General features: G+C 38.9%; 2 protein-coding genes across 2 annotated transcripts in view; one reads left to right on the top strand and one right to left on the bottom strand.

The window, feature by feature from the left end:
* The window catches only part of NT5DC1 (5'-nucleotidase domain containing 1), a 136,728-nt gene that overhangs the window by 97,641 nt on the left and 16,023 nt on the right, over positions 1-23,064 (bottom strand). The window contains exons 5-6 of the mRNA XM_047763032.1: positions 21,338-21,417; positions 19,836-19,920 (exon numbers count right to left, since the gene is read on the bottom strand). Coding sequence (XP_047618988.1) covers positions 19,836-19,920; positions 21,338-21,417 — 165 coding nt within the window. The remainder of the gene's footprint in view (positions 1-19,835; positions 19,921-21,337; positions 21,418-23,064) is intronic.
* On the top strand, positions 11,820-18,170 carry COL10A1 (collagen type X alpha 1 chain). Its single transcript, XM_047763039.1, has 2 exons — positions 11,820-11,991; positions 15,946-18,170. Exons 1-2 carry the CDS (start codon positions 11,835-11,837, stop codon positions 17,814-17,816), a joined length of 2,028 nt encoding a protein of 675 aa, XP_047618995.1. The 5' UTR covers positions 11,820-11,834; the 3' UTR covers positions 17,817-18,170.

Below are 23,064 nucleotides of genomic sequence, written 5' to 3'. Positions count from 1 at the left end.
GCCTCTGCCTTTTCTTTTGAAAACCATCAAACTCTGAGGTTAAGAATCCCACATTAAGATTTTCCCAATTAAGGATCTCTTTTTTTTTCAGAACAAATAGCCCTCACAGCTTCTACTATAGTTTATCCATTGTCAGGATTAAAATATTAGTAATAATTCAAAAATCTCCCAAAACACTGAGAAGTTTTTAGCCATGCCACCCTGCCTTAACCATTATGAAAGATCATGATGGGCTAAAAGAATATTGACACTTCTTCAGGATAAAGACATTATCAACATGAGCACTTTTACTTCTCAATTACCTTCTTTTTTAAATAGCAAATTCTAAATTCACCCATTCTGGAACTGACAGAACATGGCTCTTTCAATTTCAAAGAATGAAAACAGTTTCCTTCAGTTTGAGAAGATGATCTGGAAAATGAGCATAGTGCGATTGTACTTTCATACAAACTCTTAACAAAGAACAGCCAACATAGTCCCAAATTAGCGTTGTACTCGGAATTAAGGTGGGTCCCCTGTAAATAAATCCTCAAGAACCATATCCACAGAAAACAGTAACTTTAACCATCACTTACTGTGTGATCTTGGCTAGGATGCTTAACCTCTCTGGCCCTCAATTCTTCATGTCTAAAGATGGAGATAATAATAGCACCTACTTCACTGGGCAGCTTCAAGGAATAAATGAGCTAATAATACAAAGTTCTTAGAACCTTATCTAGCACATGATAAAGGCTTAAATATATTAGCTATTCAGGTGGACATTTTCTAATAGATTTCAAAAATATAAAAGATAATCTGGTTTTCCATACACATTTGTAGGTGCAGTAAATAAAAGTATTTGTAAAAACATGACCAGGGATGAATATGTTGATTCACAGACTCACAGGCTAAAATATCTTTCAACTGAATTAAAGAATAATGAGGCTAGAGTAAATATTCAGTATAATTTATGCAAAAATTGTTTTGGTAGTATAAGCCATATTACTGAATTCTGTCATATGTTTATTAAGTAATGGAATGGTACATTACCTATGGTTTTAACAGGAAGACGTTAATTCTGCCCAAACATACCTTAGCTAGATACAGGTGTGTGCACGCACGTGTGTGTATGTTGTTATCTACAAGACTAAAATCAGAGTCATAAAATGGGTTTATGTCTGCTTCTGATAAAATTTTTTTCCTAAAAGAGAAACACTGAATTTTCTTCCCTTTCTGCCTCTAATTTTTTAAAAATTAAAGTATAGATGATACAATGTTGTGCCAATTTCTGCTGTAAAGTGACCCAGTCTCAGATATATCTTCTTTTTCTTATGCTGTTTTCCATCATGGTCTATCACAAGTGACTGGATAGAGTTCCCTGTGCTGTAAAGCAGGACCTCACTGCTTATCCATTCTGAGTTTAATAGTTCGCATCTATCGACCCCAAACTCCCAGTCCATCCCCCCCTCCCCTTCGCAACCACAAGCCTGTTCTCTGTGGCTTCCAACAAAATTTATATATCAGTTTCTGGTACTTAGTAAGGTTAGTGTTTCTTGCAGCTCTAATATTTGTTTTCTTGTGTGTGATAATATGATTCTCAAGTTTTTCATCTTACAAACTCTAATGTTCTAAACTATCTCTTCTGTACTCACTTTCCAAATAGTAACATTTTTCCCTTTAGAGGTCATATTTCCATTTAGAAGAGATGATGCTAACAGGTAGTTTGGGTGGCCAGTAGTCTATGAGCCCATTTTTATTTCCTGGCATATGTGTTTAACACATTGAAGATTTGCATAAAGTGATCTATTAACAAGTGAGGTATGTATGGATAAGGGAAGAAATTTGGAAAATGAAGCACAGGCTTGTCTACAAAGTTATCTGTTGTTCTAGAACTGTCAGTTCAGGTTTCTGAAACATTTAAAAGAAAGCCCTTTAAATGCCCAATAGTCTGGGCTCTTGTCCTCTTTGCTTCTCACTCTACTCAGCCCCTCTCCTGCACTCACGCCCTTAGCTCTACACCCCTGACCACAGCTACCTTCAGAAACACTGACTTTGGAAACTCTAACGCTGAAATTCTAATTTGATTGCCAAGAGCACAGCTGAAGGCACACAGTCACAAGAACAGGAGCTACAGTGGGCCTCTTTTGTGAAAATGGCTTTGGGAAACAGTTGTTGATTTCCACAAGAATTCAGAGTTATTTTAAGGTAAGACACAGACTGAAAAGACCTAGATTCAAACCAACACTGCGCAAAAGGACCCACGCCTCCGTACCCTCAAGTGTGTGGCAAAAACACTCAATAAATATTGAAATCTGGTCTCCCAAGGCTCTTCATTCCTTCATCCAGCAAATATTTATGAGGCCCATGCTTTGTTCCAGGTACTATCTATGCAGAGTAAAGTTTCAGTGATAAATAACCTGTGGTTCTTGAGTGACATTCAGGAATGAGTATAAAGTGTGATGAGAGGACATCACCTGATGATTTAAAAGATGGTTTTGTGCCAGAATCGGCAAGTTCTGGATTCTAAAGAAGCCAGAGCAAAGGTGGCGAGAGCCTGTGTTTGCTATCTGTCTCTTCTGTGAATCTAAAATCATCAGCAGTCAGTTAGCAGCATCTAACCCAGCAACTGGCACACAGGAGACACTCAAAGTCTGACAAACATTTGAGAAGACTGGCACTAGTGAGGTTCAAGTATAACATCAGGGCTGTTTGTGTCAGTGTGGTCATCATCATTCATACTTAATGAGCATCCCCAGCCACTGTTCTGCCACTTTACCTATCTTTCACCTTCAGAGGTTCCTAACAAATAAAAAGATAAGAGAAAACAGAGTAGGACCATAGCATGTCTACCTTTCAGCCTTATTAGCCCCAGAAGTGGCAAGATTTATTCTGACATATGTGATGAAAGATAACTGGACGCTTAGCACTAAAAAGGTCATGGGGAGGGGACCCACACTATGAACTATTTTATTTTATTTTCGATTTTATTTATTTTCTTTAAAGGGTAATTCCCTTTAAAATTGGAAAGCAAGTAAACAGACTTCAGCGATTTTACCAATGAGGAAACTAAGGGGCAAGAACACCAGGTGACCTGTGACGAGCAAAAGGAGTCAGAAGAGATGGCACGAAGATCAGTCCTTTAGCGTCAGTCCACAGGTGGGGAAGAGGTCTGTTGGCCAGGTAACAAAGTTATTTGATCAAAGGCTAAGTGGACTAGGGCCAAGCATTACTTCCATGAGAACTCAGGGATGTATTTTAATTGTTAACATGAGTAAGCTAAATAGCTGCCCGAGTATCACCCTTGAAGGCAAGTTTCTTGGCGGTCTGTGTTACCACCCACAGAAACTGCACTTTGTACCTTAGGTACTTTGAACCCCCCAGACAGGGAGCAATTGTGGAGTTGTTCCACATATGATAATAAGTGGGGGGCGGGGGCAAGTAGATTTAAATAAAAAGTATCACCCTGTGACTTGCCCAATTAACACTTTAACTCTCTAATGTCTCCTTCCAACTTAGCAGATACTTACTGCACGTGAAAACTGAACTTGTAAATACTTAAATAAAGAACGTGTCGGAATGGCCCAGAACCTGATAGGTGGCCAAGATCCTTAAAGATCTTAGGTCAAGGAGCCAAAAGGCTCATAGTAACTCGGCAGGTTACTATGGAAAGACAATGATGTCACTAAGCATAAAACTGTGAGTTCTTTAGGTGGCAGTTTATGTGTAACAGAAAACAGAATAGAAAACCCTTGTTCAAACTTTCTAAAATGACTCTCAGGTTTTCTTGACCTGGCCTAAAGTTTCAGGGGTTTTCATCAACACCTGTTTTTATGCAAGAATTTCTCCTCTCAAGCCCTCAGCAGGTATCTAACCACTAAACCACATTAGACTATTTACACAAATAGATCATTTTTAGCTCTTGGGTTCTGTAATACAGCTAAGAAAGTTCTTTTAAAACCTTTTCAAGAGAAATGAAGTACAGCTAGGTGGTGGTGGAAGCTGTGGGTCTCCAAGTGCCCAACTAAACTTCTGGGCACTTTCTTCATTTCCACTGCTAAAAGACTGAAAGATTAGAGGAAGAGGAAAGTTAGTATCCTGCTCTGGTAAGGAGATGACTCCATGAGTAGTCTGTGACATCTTCCCTCAACAGGCTTTCTAACTGACAGCTCCTTACTTCAGAAATTTAACTTTATTAAACATCTGGGAATGAGACATTTATAACAGAGGAACTAGTTTCTTCATCTGAAGAATGAAATGACTGATCTAGACAACCTTTAATGTCTCTTGAGGCTCTGGGTCTATAAAATAAAATTACTAATGTGAATCAAAAACTTATGCATCTTAGAGTTCCCATTGTAGCTCAGTGGGTTAAGGACCCAGCGCTGTCTCCATGAGGATATAAGTTTGATCCCTGGTCTTGCTCAGTGGGTTAAGGATCTGGCATTGCCACAAGCTGCAGCATAGGTCACAGGTGCTGCTGGAATCCAGTGTTGCCATTGCTGTGGCTATGGTGTAGGCCTGCAGCTGTGGCTCCAATATGACCCCTAGCCCAGGAATGTGCATATGCCACAGGTGCAGCTGTAAAAAGAAAAAAATAAAATAAATACAACAAAATAAAAAGAACATTTCTATAAGTTGAGAGCAAAATGAAACATTCTGGGCATTGAGCAGGTAGCACTATTACATTGAAATGAGCCATTTCAAAGGACTAAAAGGCACAGCAATTTGACTATACAGTTCTAGTAGAAATACCAAAAGAACTGCAAAAATAATCCTAAACGTCTTTCAATATTATGGTGTGAATGTAGGTATTGTCATTATGAGAAATTGTGTGTGTTATGGAATAAAGCAAATGAATAACTACATTGCTGTCATGAGAATGGGATTTTTAGCACAGGACTGAGCTAGAGATACAAGTCGGAGGTCATTAAGAAAACACACTGTGGTCCTGAATGTGAAGCAGATGCAGTAGTATGAAGTTACGATGTTTTGTATCTAATTAGCACTTCATGAATGAATTCCCTAGCTCTCTACACTGAAAAAGCCTGGAAACAATGACCAAACCAAGAACAATGCAAACCCCTAGGACTCAGACACCCAGATTGCTGTTTCCCAACTTCTATTTCCCAGAAAAGGAATCAAGGCTTCCTGATTACATATCTGGGTCAGAGAAACTATAAAATACTATAAGGAATAAGCTATTAAAGACTACTGGGATCATATCAAAAGGATTCAGGAACCAACATGAAAGGTGTCTGCTGACCAAAGACGGGGGGAAAAAATCTAAGCAACAATAAGAATAACAACTGCCAGAGTTCCCGTCGTGGCTCAATGGTTAACGAATCTGACTAGGAACCATGAGGTTAAGGGTTCGATCCCTGGCCTTGCTCCGTGGGTTAAGGATCCGGCATTGCCGTGAGCTGTGGTGTAGATCGCAGATGCGGCTCGGATCCTACGTTGCTGTGGCTCTGGCGTAGGCCAGAGGCTACAGGTCTGATTAGACTCCTAGCCTGGGAACCTCCATATGCCGCGGTGCGGCCCTGGGAAAGGCAAAAAGACAAAAAAAAAAAAAAATAACAACTGCCATGGACTGAAACACACAAAATACATTTACATTCATGAGTTTATAATAATACTCAAACACCTCACTGTGCTACCTCCAGAGGATGCTAGTAAACAAGATTGTTTTATTTTTGTATTTTATTTTATTTATTTATTATTTATTTATTGCTTTTCAGGGCATATGGAAATTCCCAGACTAGGGGTCGAATAGGAGCTGCAGCCACTGGTCTACACCACAGCCACAGCAAGGCGGGATCTGAGAGCTGTGTCTGCCACTTACACCACAGCTCAGGGCAACACCAGATCCCCCACACACTGGATTGAGGCCAGGGATAAAACCTGCCCTAGTTGGGTTAGTAACCCACTGAGCCACAATGGGAACTCTGAGCTCATTGTTTTAAACACTGGTAAAGGTATCTATCCTACTTTTTCTATATGAACTGTACTCCAAGATAACTAGTTGATGGAATATATTTTTAATAGAAGTATTTTAGCTAACAAGCAATGAGAAAATTAGGGTGTCTGGTAATAATCATTCCTAGTAACATCACAGAGAGAAACAACCAGCAACGAAAGATCTCCTGACTGAAATACAGCATGCCCTGTCTATAAACTATTCTTGCTTAAAAAGTATGTGTGTGTGAAACCTGAATCAGATCAACCTATAGATCTAACTACAAATTTAGAGGAAATATGGGGTAGAGAGAAACACACTAAATGACAATGAAATCCAAATTGTTGGAGATTGTACAGGAGAGATGAGTCAGTTTCTCAACAAATAAACTGCAAAGGAAAAAACGAGACAAGGATTAAAAAATCCAGAGATGGGATTTAGATGGCGGAATAGAAGGACTGGAGCTCAACTTCTCTCCTAAAAACAACAAAATTTACAACCAAATACTGAGCAATCTTCAACCAAATAGACCGGAAACTTTCAAAAAGATGTCCTACTCCAGAAGAAAAAGAGGAGGCCACATCAAGAGATAGGAGGGGCGATTACAAGATATAAGCAACCCCATACCTCCTGGGTGAGAAGCCCCACAGACTGGAAAGTAACTGGTTCACAGAGACTTACCTACACTGAGTGAGAGTTCTGAGCCCCATATCAAACTCCCGCGGGTGGGGATCTGGCACTGGGAGAAAGAGCCCCTGGAGCATCTGGCATTGAAAGCCAGTAGGGTTTGTGCATAGGAGCTCCATGGGACTGGGGGAAATGGAAACCCTATTCTTAAAAGGCACACAGAGACTTTCATGGGCACTGGGTCCCAGGGCAAAGCAAAGCCTCCATAGGAATCTGGGTCAAACCTGACTGCAGTTCTTGGAGAACCTCCTAGGAAAACAGGGGTGAATGTGGCTTGTTGTGGGGAAAGGACATTGGAAGCAAACCTCTTGGGAATCTTCGTCAGCGTGCCTTTCTCAGGAGGTGGCCATTTGGGGAAAATCTGGCCCCACCCATCAGAGCTGAGAAGCCCCAGGCCAAACAACAATCCAGGTGGGATCACAGCCTCACCCATCAGCAAACAGGCTGCCTAAAGCCCCCTCAGGCACACAGCTGCCTCTAATCCCATCCAGAGACTAAGCCCCACCCACCAGAGGGATAGGAATCAGCTCCACCTACCAGTGGGCAGGCATCAGTACTGCCCATCAGGAAGCCTACAGCAAGTTCCCTGTACCAACTTCAGCCACAAGGGGGGCAGACACCAGAAGTAAGAGAGGCTACAACTCTATTATCTGTAAAAAGGTCACCACACCAAAAACCTATAAAAATGAAAAGACAGAGAACTATAACTTAGATGAAGGAGAAAAAAAACCCACATTAACAGGGACATATCAGTTAGGGGAGATTCATGAATCTAAGTTCAACAAACAATAAACCATCAATTAAAATGTATAAATATGCATGTATGTGTATATATGTGTACTACATATGTGCTTATGTATCTCTATATATGTGTGTAGGAGTTACAAACACATAAGATAGCTAGGGAAACCCGAACATGAACGAAAGCATTTGCTAACATTAAGAAATAGTTAACTTTTTACATATGATGAAAATACCATTTTAAAGAAAAAAGAACACCTTATCTTCTGGAGAAATATACTGAAATATTCACAGGTAAATTGGTACAACATATGGATGGAATTTGTTAAAAATACTGGGGGTGATAAATGGAAGAAAGATTGAATGACAGTGACTTGAGATTAGTTTAAGTTGGGTAATGGTTACAAATGCATTACTGCAACCACGCTCTCTACTTCTATGGATAAGAGGAAAATTTTCTATAGTAAAATTAAAAACCATATGAACAAAAATAACAAAAATTATGTATCTAATATTAATAAGCTGGTAAGATCAGACTAAGACATTCCAACTTAAAAGTCCATTGTGATCAACTGAGGAACTTTATCAAAATACAGTCTCTGAACCACCACTATCTTGATGAACCTCATATTGAAGGAACTGGGTCAGGTCCCCTCAGGACAACGGAAGTGTAGAACGAGGGTTCAGAATCACCTTTTAAACATCGTAAAGGTGGGGGCTGTGTGTTAATCTTCCAGTTTTGATCTCCATGCCTGACATGTAGGAAGTACTCAAGAAATATCTGGTGAATTAATGAATGACTCTGGGAAGTGAAATTGACTAAGTGAGCTAAATAGCAGCTAAATGCTAGATGTGCAAAAACCAATTAAAAAATCACTTAGGTTTCTGAGTTTAAAGAGCATGACTTTCTGTTTTTTAAGTAGAATAGGTTTTCATCATAAAGCCACAGACTGGTCACTTCTAACAGCTACAAGTAAACTCCCAGAATAAAAATAGTTTTAAATACACAATTGGGTGGGGTGAGGCTAGCAAATATTCTGATTATACAATCTGTTTTGGACTATACAGAGCTTTCTATGTGACTAACAAAGCAAATAGTAGTCAGATTCCTTGGGCTGAAATAAGTACACTATTTGCAAAAAGGGTTGAATGTCTAAAGCTTATTCAATTAAAGTCACCACATTTTCCAAAGTTAAATGGGAATATAGAATGACAAATACCCACATATATTTACATATCCCCCAAAGAAGGCATATGACCACCTGGTATGGATTTTGTCTCTAATAATTGCTCGATGAAGCCAAGCCCACTGTCTCACCACGGGAAACAACAAAATAGCTCAAGCAAAAGAATAATCTAATTTTAAAGCTGGGAGGAGCTGAGAAGCCTAGTCCAACCTTTTCATTGTGTTGATGAAAACACAGACACCTAGAGAAGTTAAGGTGAAAAGTTACAGAAATAGTTGGAGCGGCCAGAGATGAACACATCGTTTACACAGGTGCACAGAATGAAGGGCTGAGAATTCATCTTCAATTCTGAAGTGAATGATATCTAACAGGGTATCAGTTTTGATTACAAACAATTAAATGTGTGTGGAACCATATACATATACACAAAAACACTAGAATATGCACTTCTAATAACTCCTTTTAAACCAAATTCTACAGCCAGCCTTTAAGGGCATCTGTATTATCACCTTGTCTACTTTTTCCAGATCTTTTCCAAAGAAAAGTAGGAGTGTCTGTTGTGGCTCAATGGTAACAAACTCGACTAGTGTCCATGAGGATGCAGGTTTGATCCCTGGCCTGGCTCAGCAGGTTAAGGATCCGGCACTGCTGTGAGCTATGATGTAGGTCGCAGACACAGCTTGGATCCCATGTTGCTGTGGCTGTGGTGAAGGCTGGCAGCTGCACTTCCAATTCAATCCCTAGCCTGCGAACTTCCATATGCCTCTGGTGTGGCCCTAAAAAGACAAAGTACAAACAAATGAACAAATAAACAAACAAACCCCAAAGAATCCATAAGCAGATGGAAAGCAGCCATCTCTCTCACTTATCGATGTAGTCTCTTACAGATATAGTAAAGTATACATAGTATAATTACAGAAGATATTCCACAGATAATGTCCAAATGATGAAAGAAGGATTAAAAAATATAAACTTTCCAGTTCTCCTGTTAAACTGAACTGACATAAGAGCCATATTTCACGTGTATCTGTGGGTATTATAAAGACATATAGGACATTATACATTTTAAAAACATTTAAAGTTTTAAAAGTGAGAGAAAGGGAGGCAGTGAAATGAATTATCCATTTACATTTCTACAAGGTGTTACACAAGATTGAGTTCAAAATACATACAGACAATTATAAGCAGGGGAAGAGGAAGGGAAAAGAAAAAGAACAAATCCTTATTTCATCCACTGGTCCAACATTCAATTATTTCAATTACTGATCAATCCCAAATCCATACTACTTTAATTCTGCAGAGATTTTTAAAAAACGATGCAGCTATGCTTATGATAGACTTTTCCTTCTCACTTACTTCACTTGCACAGTTCATGTGATTTAGCTCCAAAACGATGAAATTAAATAAAAATCAAAGTTCGCCCGTTCAACTTTTTGTTTTTATCAGATTGTTTAGGATCCTCCAAACTGATTTTAAGAGTCTCCTAATATTGTTAAAGAGAATACTAATCATTGAGAATGACAGTGACAACATTTACTTTAATCCTTGGGGGGGGGGGAGAAAAAGAGTTTCTAATTGGGCTGATTCAAGATTCCTAAAGGAAACTGCAAGGCAAGACAATAATATTTTTAAAAAGCTGTAAGTAAAGTTTGAAGATTGTTTTTCTTCTGAAATGAATACTGCAACCTTATTTAAATGGGCATTATATGACACTATAAAGATAAGCGTTTTTACACTCTCCATAGCAAAACTAAATACCCAAAATTAAGCAATAAAATCTGAGGCCATTTACTGAACACAGCAGAGTATTAATTATCAATTAACAAATATTTCATTTTATAGTGTTAATTATTAATGAACAATTAACTTAAAGCCTTCAGAGTAATTCTACTGCCAACTCTACTATCAAACTTATGGACAGCTTGCCTCTGTCTGAAAAAATGTTAATATTCAATGCACGAAAATTTGAAATACTTATATGTTAACATATTTAAAACTTCCCTTATTAATGTCTGAGAACGTATGCTGAAACACAGAACAGAAACACCTACATTTTCACCATTGTGTTCCTCTCAAACTAAGAATTGGGGTAAACTATTTTCATAAAAATTTAGAAACATTAATAGGCACATTGATGGCTTTATGTAACAACTTAAGAGTTTAGATGATGGTTTAAATCCACACTCCCCCAAAAGCCTTTTTCTCCTATTTTTATATACTACCAAATATTTTCAACCAAAAAGCACAAGAATGTGCTTTCTAAAAATATAAAGAGGGGAGAATCTTCCCATTGTGAGCTAACCGAAACATTTGAGTAATAACTGCTAAAATAAAATCGCAGAAAAAGATGGTGCCCGGCTAAACTATTAATATATATGTAAGACAAAGAGTTTATTTTTCAATAAGAAAACAGGGAAAAAGAGAGGCCAAGCTGATCTTGTATGCCTGCCCAATAGAACTTTCCACCATAATTAGTGCTTTCAACCTCTGCCGGGGAGGAGCCTAAACTTAGGGTAACCTCGTGCAGGAAGGGACAAACAGTATAAATACTGCAGGACAGCTCTGGAGAAGCCACCTTCTGCATTGCTCCCCTGGGCACAGAGGAGGACACAGTGAGCTGGTAGGACACCAACTCCAGGAGCTCCCAATATCCAGGTAAGTCTATGCTCACTGGTGGACTTCCATGTTATTGTTATTTGGAAACAAGCTTCAATTAGTTAATTATTTGGGGTTTTTTTGTGACCTCAAAAAAGAGCTTTCCACTAAAATGCACTTGGAAGGTTAATTTGTATCAGCCTATTAAAAAATAGTCCTAATAAAATTCTTTGTGGAAAAACATGTCCTAACCTGAATTTCAGTGTATTTGATTGAATCTATTGGTAATTTGTCTACACCAAAGATGTGATTATTTAATATAGACATCCAATGACAGTTTGTGTGTTTCTTTTATTTTAATCACTTTATTTTTACTTGATTACCTAAATGTCATTTCCAAAAATAACTAAGACATATGTTCATGTGATTAACAAAATTATAATTCTCACTATTTTATTGTATATATCCATTGCTGTAGAGTAGAAATTGGCACAACACTGTATATTGACTATACTTTAATAAAATTTTTTTAGTTTTTAAAAGTTCATTGAATATATTCAGGATATACAGAATAAGGTTTAAAAAAGGAGATGAACCATGTAAAAAGAAATCATCTGTGTGACATTAGAAAAATAAAACAGGTAGCTATATGAAATTATTCTTTTGTTTTTCAGAATCCATCTGCAAACATGCTGCCACAAACAGCCCTTTTGCTGCTGCTATTGTCCTTGAACTTGGTTCATGGAGTGTTTTATACTGAGCAATACCAAACACCTACAGGCATAAAAGGCCCACCATCCAACACCAAGGCACAGTTCTTCATCCCTTATGCCATAAAGAGTAAAGGTAAACTGAACTATATATTCTGTTCCATTAACTAGTGTGTTGTTACTTTCTACCATCTTAAGGATCTCTTTAACAAAATGTCCTTAATTTTGTTTGGTGTTAAATTATCTTCAAACTCCTCAATTAGCGCAAAATGATTTATCGAAGAAGTTAGGTCTATTCAAGAACTTTCATGTCCTTTACACAACTTAGTAAAGCAGAAAGATACGCTTGAAGAATATTAAGAATTTTTATATGTAGGATTTTTTTTTTTCCTCCCAAAAGAGGCTTTTCCACAAATAACTCCCCTTACTCTAGAAATATTAAGCCAGTCAAATCAATCATGTTTCAAATGTTTTAACTAAAAACTGCCAATTGCACACAAAAAAGAGTTGCAGGTTTATTTATCCAAATGCTTAGGCACATTTGCCTTTAAACTTATTCTGTAGCTTACAAATACATACAAAATTGAGCCTTACTTATCAAATGAGAAGCCCTTCGAAGTAATTTAACAGGCAAAGGGAGTAGCAATTCTCATAATTTTTAATTCAGTTTTGCTTCCTTTAGTAGTAGTTAAGTTCATAGACTTACCTGCTGCATACTAGTGATGCAACCTTGATTAAGTTCTTTATCCTCTCTGGGCTTTTGTTTCCTCATTGTTTGTAAAACAAGGAGCACCTATTTCAAAGGGCTGTTCTGAAGCTTAAACACATAAAGTGCTTACATGTTAGCTATGACTACTACTACTGTTGCTATTACTACTACCTCTACTTCTCATACTACTACCATTACTTCTCTCCTATTATTACTACAGCACTGCTAGTGGTGTGGCTTTAGATAAAGTTTAATTTTTTTCTTGCATCTATTCTTCATCTGCTCAGCTTTCTTGGCTACCATGAAGAATTCAGATATAATGTATATAAAGTACTAACAGATCCTGAAAGAAGGCAACTATTTCATATTCACTAATTCCATTTAACAGCATCTAACACAAACTGCCTGTAACACCGCTGAACAATTACACTGAACAATCTGAAATGACTTTAGGACTCAAATTTTTATAGTATTTTTCATTATGCTTACATATTTTATTCTATAAGTAAAGCTAAGAATATCTGCCATAAACTATAAAAATTATGCTTTTGGAGACTACCATCTTTAGCAAATTAAATTTATAGGATGGTCTTTTTAAGAAGGAAGAGGAAATTTAAAATGCTTCATGAAAGGTAGCTTAGTGATCAAAAATAAATGCATGAGTGCTCAACAGATACTCTGGAATGCCTCAAAATACAATAAAATATGAGAGAGAAAAAAGTTAGGAAAAAAGAATAAAAGATATGAAACCCTGCTACTTTACTTGAAGCAACAAATGCAACTTGAAATGCTATGACAAACAGCACTGGGTTATGTTCTTTATGATCACAAACTCAGACTTTCTATAGCTTACCAAGATCGTAACAAACAGTTGAGAATTAAAAGTAAAATGTACCACTTTTAGAAGGTTAAAATGTTTTTTTGTCTTTTCACCTTAATGTACTGCATCATTTTGGTTATTCTTGAAGAAAAAAAAAGAATGAAAATATGTACCTTTTAACAAATGAAAAGTGCAGCAGCTGTATTTTAACCGTTAAATCCAGTTTAGTCTACTTGAGAATACAAAGTGGAAATTCAAAGACATTATTATCCACTGGCAGTCAAATGAAAGACAAACCCCATGACACATAGAAGTGAAACACGGAGCTGACAGCAAGTATACAAAGAATTCCTACTGTATTCAGCCAGGTTAAAAGATAACTACAGAGTTTTCCATAACTGGTAGATATGTAGCTGCCACATTCTGACACAATCAACCACTTCACTGGCATTTAAGAAACTGTTCTACTGGGTAACAGTTATTCTTTGAGGATAGTGCCACCTATCAAGCTTCAAACAGGGGTACAATACAAGTCACATTCTTTCAAGGACTGAGAGGTGGAGGACCCATTAGGGTAACATTCCAAGTGATAAAGATCACTGTCTTCAAGTTCTAGTCTCAAATGATGCTCAGCGCAGTCATTCTCAGTTAAGACTTGCTTCTTCTATTTACTTTAACAGTTAAAACACCAATCAGACCAAGATGATTACGTTTCATCCAGACATGATCTTTACAGTAAGATTCTAACGCAAACCCCAATTTAATATAGTTTGCATTTTTAAAAATGTTCTATTTTGTTGCAAACCATTAAGAAATACTTATTTGTTTATTCTATTGGCAATATGTCAACATCCATTTATACATCAAGACTTATATGTACACTAAAGCCAATCAACAAGATTATGTGTTAATATATGGAAATAGTTTCCATAAATTAATTTTTCTCATAGTCTTTTTCCTGATGTCATTTTCTAAAAAATGTATGGATAAATAAAACTACACACATTCAACTGTCTGCAAAAATGAATATAACTTCTAATTACTACAAAATATAAAGCTACCCAGACTGGAATGATTTTCCTATTTCAGTAAATTTACTTTAATGATTCTGCTCTATATTTTATATTTATTTGTCATCAAGTATTTTTCAAATATCAGGAGCATATATTAGCAACTACTGTTGGCTGACTACTTCTTAACATGCTTAAGGTGAAAAAATTTTTAAAATACAGTAATGTATCAACAACTAATAGTTAAAAGGAATTATACCTGTAAAAATACATCTTCAAAGGCAATGTACAAGTTATTCATTTAATATGAATTCCATTTTAGTCTCCAGTTTTCTAAAGCCCTTAAAGATTTAGTTCAATGGAGTTTAAGCATATGTATACTTTTTGCACCAAAAAAGACGTAGCTCAGAAGTCAAACCTCTAAGCCATTTTCAGGGTTTCGACCAAACTATTCAACTATGGTGACATCTATTACATTTACCATTACTATGAACCATTCTCCGACAGCACAAGAATCTACTATATGCTGGCATTCTAACTATATTTCTGAAAATTTATTAAACAGAAAATGAATTTTAATACAAATCCTACAAGTAGATACTTGGAAACATAAGTAATTTCATTACTTCCTTTGTTAGCCATCAAAGAAAGACCATCTAGATGCTTATTGTGACCGCTGTGTAAAGCTTCTTTGACATGGTAATACTGTCAGGCTCCAATACCTAGTGGTATAGTCTAATGGCAGCAAAATGAAGCTCTTATAGGACCTGTTCAGCCTTTTCCTGTACATGTGCCTCAATAGCACGTTTCATATCACAGGCACTGAAAAAGCAAATTTTTTTTAAGTTTAAATTTTATCAGAAGTTTTTAGCTCAAATGAACCCACAGATCTATGAAATCAACAATACTAATTTCCATTAATCAATGAAAACTTTAATTCAAGGAACTCTCTAATTCCTTGTTTCAATTTTAAGTCAATAACCGAGAATGTAAGAGCTCACAGTGAGTATTGAGGTTTTAAAAAAAAAAAAATCAAACTAAATTTAAACTGTATTCATCAGGGTCATGGCAGATGTAAATCAGAATAGACTGCATTTCTCCTTTATCCCATTGGGTAGTGAGGGAAAACTGCTACAGTTTTAAACTTGTTTCCATTTATTCCACATTTGCCTTTTTCTTCTTTTTCTGTCAAATACTTTTTTCCCCCTTTCAGAGCTTTCTAGGTAGATGATTTTCCTAAAATAAATGTGATAAATTTACCTCCAGTGCACTCTTATTCTAAACGAATTCTTCAATCCCAGCTTATTTTCATGGATCATTAGGATGGAATGAAAGTATTATGGTTGCCAAGGTCTTGTGAAACCATCTTCTCCAGCAGTGTTTTCAAAAACAATATAAAATGTATCATCTGAAACCAGTTAAGACTAGTCTGCCAGAAAGGTCTGATTGACACTGCAATGTCCTGTCCTCATTTACATTTTGAGAAGCAATGATTCTATGATTCCTTAACATTACTAACTGCCCCATGTGTGTATTGGGCATGTCTTTTAGGTATATCACTAAGAGGAGAGCAAGGTATTCCCGGTCCACCAGGACCCGCTGGACCACGAGGGCACCCAGGTCCATCTGGACCCCCAGGAAAACCAGGCTTCGGAAGCCCTGGACCCCAAGGACAGCCAGGGCTGCCAGGACCACCAGGACCATCAGCCACTGGGAAGCCAGGTTTGCCAGGACCCCCAGGAAAACCAGGGGAGAGAGGACCATATGGACCAAAAGGAGATATGGGACCGGCTGGTTTACCAGGACCACGGGGCCCACCAGGGCCGCCTGGTATCCCCGGCCCAGCTGGAATTTCTGTTACAGGAAAACCTGGACAACAGGGACCTGCAGGAGCCCCAGGACCCAGGGGCTTTCCTGGAGAAAAGGGTGCACCAGGAGTCCCTGGTATCAATGGACAGAAAGGGGAAACGGGATATGGTGCTCCTGGCCGCACAGGTGACAGGGGCCTTCCAGGCCCCCAGGGCCCCATGGGACCACCTGGCCCTCCTGGAGTGGGAAAGAGAGGGGAAAATGGGTTTCCCGGACAGCCAGGCATCAAAGGTGATCGGGGCTTTCCAGGAGAAAGTGGACCGGCTGGTCCACCAGGCCCCCAAGGTCCTCCTGGGGAACAAGGACGAGAAGGCATTGGAAAGCCAGGAGCTCCTGGAGCCGCAGGCCAGCCAGGGCTTCCAGGGACAAAAGGTCACCCCGGGGCTCCGGGAATGGCTGGCCCTCCAGGGGCTCCTGGCTTTGGGAAACCAGGCTTGCCAGGCCTGAAGGGACAAAGAGGTCCTATAGGCCTTCCAGGGGCTCCAGGTGCCAAAGGGGAACAAGGCCCGGCAGGTCATCCTGGGGAACCAGGCCTGACTGGACCCCCTGGAAGTAGGGGACCCCAAGGACCAAAAGGCATCCCAGGCAATAACGGGGTCCCAGGCCCTAAAGGTGAGACAGGGCTGGCTGGGCCTGCAGGATTCCCTGGGGCTAAGGGAGAAAGGGGCCCCTCCGGGTTAGATGGAAAACCAGGGTACCCAGGAGAACCAGGTCTCAATGGTCCCAAGGGTAACCCAGGGTTACCTGGCCCAAAAGGTGACCCTGGAATTGGAGGACCTCCTGGTCTCCCAGGCCCTGTGGGCCCAGCAGGAGCTAAGGGAGTGCCTGGACACAATGGTGAGGCTGGGCCAAGAGGTGCCCCTGGAATACCAGGTACCAGAGGTCCCATTGGGCCACCAGGCATTCCAGGATTCCCCGGCTCTAAAGGAGATCCAGGAAATCCAGGTCCTCCTGGTCCAGCTGGCATAGCAACTAAGGGCCTCAATGGGCCCACTGGGCCACCAGGGCCTCCAGGACCAAAAGGCCACGCTGGAGAGCCTGGCCTCCCAGGGCCCCCAGGGCCCCCAGGCCCCCCAGGCCAAGCGGTCCCACCTGAAGGCTTTGTAAAGGAAGGACAGAGGGCTTTTGTTAGTGCCAACCAGGGAGTAACAGGAATGCCTGTGTCTGCCTTCACTGTGATTCTCTCCAAAGCTTACCCAGCTATAGGTGCTCCCATCCCCTTTGATAAGATTTTATATAACGGGCAACAGCACTATGACCCAAAAACTGGAATCTTTACCTGCAGGATACCAGGAATCTATTACTTCTCCTACCACATACACGTGAAGGGGACCCATGCTTGGGTGGGCCTGTATAAAAATGGCACCCCTGTCATGTACACCTACGATGAATATGTCAAAGGCTACCTGGATCAGGCTTCAGGGAGTGCCATCCTTGATCTCACAGATAACGACCAGGTATGGCTCCAACTGCCCAACGCCGGGTCAAACGGGCTGTACTCCTCTGAGTACGTCCACTCCTCTTTCTCAGGATTCCTAGTGGCTCCAATGTGAGCCCATTCCCGCCCAGCTAATATAAATCTGCATGAAAAGGTGTTCCCCAGCTCCACCCCGCCCCACACAATGCATAAGGAGGTAGGTTGAAAAAAATGCTGACTCCTTGTAGTTCTCCAAAATACAGACCTGAGCTTTCAGACACAGTGAAGTATGTGAAGTTCCTCTTGAGTTTCTAGTCAGCAGTCCTGAGTCTCTTTAAAGTGTTCTGTGAACTCCTTCAGTATTTAAAAATGTCACCATGAAAGCCTTGCTCAGCGAAAAAAAATAAAATGACTGCAAAAGACCCTGAAACATGATGCTAAATTATGCTAAATTTGATTTCGGAAATTCAGTATTTCCTTTTAAAATGAGCCTGTTTCTAAAAATTCAATGGAGAATTTCTAGGAAACATTCAGGAAGTACCATGTTTCTTTGTGGGACTCAAATACTTGAATATTCAGATTTAAAAGACACTGTACACCTTAAGATCTTTCTGATGGTGCATTATTCAAAGGCTTAAAATGGCCCCCTTCATCAACATCTATTCAAGGATACAGGTGCATAGAAGACTTTCTACAGCTCTCATAAAAAACCCCAAAATATTATGTTAAAAATAATCTGAAAGGCAAGGTGCTTCAGTCATGAACTTTCTCAAACTTTTCTGTGATTGGAGAAAAGCCTTCAATATACCCTTCACTACTTGGAATGGGTGCCTGACCTATTTATTTACTAGACACAAGGGTGATTAATTTACTTAAATTCCTTACTGAGTCTCAAGTAATATGATTTTGTGGATTTACAGAGCATGAGCATATGTACCTTGGGCCTCCCATTGCAGTGAAGTTGTAATCAATGTTAAGGGTTTCAAAGCCTGACTAGAAGTGAAAAGATACTATTTATTTATGCTCTGTACTGTATTTTTATGTTGCTGTAGCTGTGCCTCAACAAAATGTTTTACCTACCCCTTATTTACAGTGCAATAAAATGACATCAATTGATTATTATGCTGAATTTCTTTGACATCAGCCATTTGATCTTCTCAGTTGTTCTTTTGAGGCTTTTCATTTTACGAAGTTAATAAAAAGTAAAATGATACAGTGGTGGGTAGCTTTACAGGCGTCATGGCTACACCCCTCTACTGGGGATGGGCATTTCCACAGATCCAGCCACAGCCAGGGTGGACTGTGAAAAGCCATCAAACAGAACCACAGGTGATCCACAAGCCAGGGTGAAGGGTTAGTGGCTGGGAAGGGAAAAGTAAGACAATCATCCAAAAATAGTGATGTTTTTCTGGGAAAGCAAGAGGCAGGCAGCAGAGAAATATGTAGTTGGAATAAATATTCTGCCGTTATTATTTATTGCCTTGACATGTTTTTAGTCATAATATTTAGGATTATTTTGATGCCTTATATTACATTAAAAGGAAGGCTAGCAATTTTTATGTCAATCACAAGGCAACATTTTTCTCAGCTGAAAAACACTGCTGGGAGCATTAGTCCATTGGTTAAATTAGGACAGTCTGGTTCAAGTCACCCAGGTAACATACTATAAAGTAGTTATCTCTCTATACCTCAGATGCAATCTCTCTGAGTAATCCCAGCAAGCCTGTGGATGGAACCGTAGCACCCCAGGCTTGGGTCGGTGACATCTCTGGCTCCATTCTGGGTGAGCCAGTCCTGTTTAGGCAACAAGAATAGAATTCTCACTGTCCCTATAATTGTTACACTAATGGTTATAAGTGTCACCAACCCTCACTCCCAGGCCAAGAAATAGCCCATTCTGAAGGAACCTACACGCTAAAATGACCCGAGGAAGGCATGTACAAGATAGCATATCTTAGAATACTGGCAATTATGGCCATGAAACAGACATGAATAAAAGAACCTCTTAAAACAGAACCAGTATCAACTTTATATAGCAATATTTAAGATTAAATTAAATCCTAATGAAGGAACATAGAAAAATAGGTTAACTTTTAAGTAGTTCATTAGACACAGCATTTCACAAACATCTCAAGTCTCTCTTCACATTACTCACCCTTAAAAGCTGACATTTTATAGTTATGTTGTATACCAGCAACTATATCCTTCCAAAAATCAAATGGTTTTTGACCACTGTTTTGCTAAAGAAAAAAAAAAAAAAAATCCAAACGTCACATATGTAACAATTCTGGTTTTAAGCATAGTGGAAAACACTTGGTAAACAAATATAATATTACTGTATTCTAAAATAGGGATTCATGTTTTAGAAAACGTAACAGATTAATAAATTTCTCTTTCTTCTAAATGTGATTTTGGAAAGAGAAATCTTCCATGAAAATCACTGCTACAGATAGATATATGAGACTGAATATTAATATAACTCATATAACTCAGAGAAAACAAAAATGTCTACTCATTAAGTCTAGCCATTATGGAATATTTTTAATGCATGAGCAAATCTACAATGTTATGGCTTCTGAGATTACCAGGTCACCTCATGTACCTTGGCATCAAAGGGGCTAAGAGACGAAAGCCTTAAAACCTCAAAAGCTGGTTACTTTGGAATTCTGTGCACATTCACCTGAATTTCAATATAAAAGAGCAGCAAGTCTCTACAGGAGAAACGAAGGAGGCTGCTAATCCAAAATTCCAATCATTTTTTATTGAGAATTTTTTTTTTTAACCAGAAAGTCAGTACACATGAAAACATATAACATTATAACCCTGTGCTTCCTTGAAAACATTAACCAGTGTCCTTCTATCTAAACGAAGATCAACCACATAGATATTTATATCTAATTATACAAAGTTCAAAATATTTATAAAGACTGGTGCATCTGTTTACAGTCACTATAAAATGAGAAAGTGACTCTATTGCATAATAACAACTTCCACAAACCAGAACTATTTTCAACAGAAAGTTTCACAAACACACGACTATAATTCTGACTCAAAAATAAACCATTATCTAGGTTCCATTAGAAACATTATCATCGTGTTTTTCGAAGACAATGTATGCAAAAGGAAAGTGATTCTGGCATAAAACCACTTTATGTTATAGTCTTAAGCTCTAAGCATAAACTGATAAAACCAGAGATCTGTTTAATCCTGATATACAGGACAAAAAAGTCTACATGCATTAAATTAAACTGTGCCCCAAATGATGAGTTTTCAAATTTCATTTCATTTTTTTGGTCTTATGTTTAGAATGCTTAAAAAGACACAGAGAATTTCCTCAAATTTCATTATTTTTTAAAATTCAGCTAATGAAACCAAGAAAATATTTTTTCCCTATGCAAGTCTGGTATTTTCTTTTTCCCAGACTTTTGCACCCCCTACTGGAAAACAGGTTTATTATCCATGGAGGAAAAAATGGTCACGTTTTAATTTTCCAAAAACATCTTGACTAAAATTCTCTATGTATTTCCTTCTTGGTCACCTCTGAAACCACAAAGAGGAGATTGAGTAAAATCTCAAATCAAAAGACATATATAATTAAGTCCTCTGGTTTATGGCTAAATCCATATCACAGTTTCTAAAAAATGAGTCCCTACTCACCTTTGTTAAGGAGTCCACCACTCTGGCACATAGAAGAGCTCCGGGCAGGTCAAAGTAGTTATCATAAAAATAGTATTTTCCTGAAAAGAACAAAAATTTAAACTGAAAACAAATTAATGCCTCGTTTATATGACATATGCAGAAACTTGGCTGAAGAGACACTAGATTTTGGTTTAGTTACTGAAAGGGGCTTCTATTTCAATTCAGAATGGTTCCACTACAGTAGATCACTGTCTTTAAAAGGTTTGAGCTACAAGGGTACTACAGGAAAGTTAAAATATGATATCCATAAGTTAAGCATTTTATTAAAAATATTTATTTTTTAAAATGTAAAAACTAGACTATTATATCTTACAAATAAAATGGATTAAGAGAAAGCCACAATTTATATTACCAATGTCACTGAATTTTTTCTTTTCTTTTTACAGCCACACCTGAGGCATATGGAAGTTCTCAGGCTAGGGGTTCGAATTGGAGCTGCAGCTGCAGGCCTACACCACAGCCATGGCAACACCAGATCTGAGCCATGTCTGCAATCTACATGGAAGCTTGCAGCAACACCAGATCCTTAACCCACTGAGCCAGGCCAGGGACTGAACCCACATCCTCTCAGAGATGTCAAGTCCTTAACCTGCTAAGCTACAGCAGGAATTCCCCAACGTCAATGACTCTTAAACCCATAGATTTAACACTGGAATGAGGAAGTATCAGAAATAAATTAGGAAAAAACTCTGCAGGGGCCAGATATCTATCCCTTTTAATGTTATTTAATGCCCTCCAATGTCTTCATGTCAAATTATGAAGAATGTAGTAAGAAATAAATTCGGAGCTCTATTAATTCACAAAATGGTGGCTAGGATTGCATGTCAGTTAAAAATATTTTGGTTGGCATAGTGTTCTGTTTTTTACTCTTCACAGCTGAAACTGCTGGGGGGCATCTTAGACTATTTTCATTCCAAAGAAAGGTTAGGATGTCCTGTCAGTGTGAAGAACCAGGAATTTGGAGGAGAGAAACCGCCCCATACACACTTCAGCCTACCCTCTATGCTGGAAGACCACACGATAGTCCAGGGCTCTCTGGGGACTCAGGACAGTGGGCACAGCTTCCAAGGCTCACTAACCTGCTCTGTATGTAATCTCTTGGCTTGTGACACCAGAGTGACCCGCCTGGACCAGACGGCAAGCTATCCTGGGCACTGTGGGAGCAGGAAGTATGTCATCCTTGTCCCCTTGCTTTCCCCTCCCCCTACCCTTCCTTTGTGAGCATTAATAGAAGAAATTCAGTTTATGAGTCAAAATTTGGATTATGAGCCTTGGTTGGGGGTCTATTCAAATTACTCAGGGGTTTGAGGAGAAGGACGCACTGACTTCCAACCTCAAGGCAAGGGGCTGATGTCATTCGACTGTCAAACATGGGCTGAATGACCACTCTGTGGACGCAGCCGGGCTTGTTCCGCCTTGACACGTTCAACAGGCCCAGGCTGCTCTCAGTCCCTCTGCCAACACCAAAACAGAGACTGTGCTCATGAAAGCTTCAACCCTCCACCTCCTTCCAGGGTAGACAGCTCACTGCGAATGAGATGATTAGTGAGTTCCATTCAAAAGAATGAGCTTCTGATTCAAGACCAAGTCCTATAATCATTAAGCTTTACGCACAGAAAAACCGTTCCCCCAAACTCACTGCCAACACCCCACCCCTGCAAACCACATACTCTAAGTGATGAGGA

Source organism: Phacochoerus africanus, chromosome 2 (assembly GCF_016906955.1).
Source record: "Phacochoerus africanus isolate WHEZ1 chromosome 2, ROS_Pafr_v1, whole genome shotgun sequence".
Taxonomy (NCBI): domain Eukaryota; kingdom Metazoa; phylum Chordata; class Mammalia; order Artiodactyla; family Suidae; genus Phacochoerus; species Phacochoerus africanus.
Note: the sequence above shows the minus strand (reverse complement) of the source record. Positions and strands in the feature narration are given on the sequence as shown.

What these genes read in the sequence shown, in the direction of transcription:
- COL10A1 (XM_047763039.1), top strand. Translation starts at nt 11,835, where the DNA reads ATGCTGCCACAAACAGCCCTTTTGCTGCTGCTATTGTCCTTGAACTTG. An exon ending in TTATGCCATAAAGAGTAAAG is followed by an intron (nt 11,992 to 15,945) that starts GTAAACTGAACT and finishes CATGTCTTTTAG; the next exon opens with GTATATCACTAAGAGGAGAG.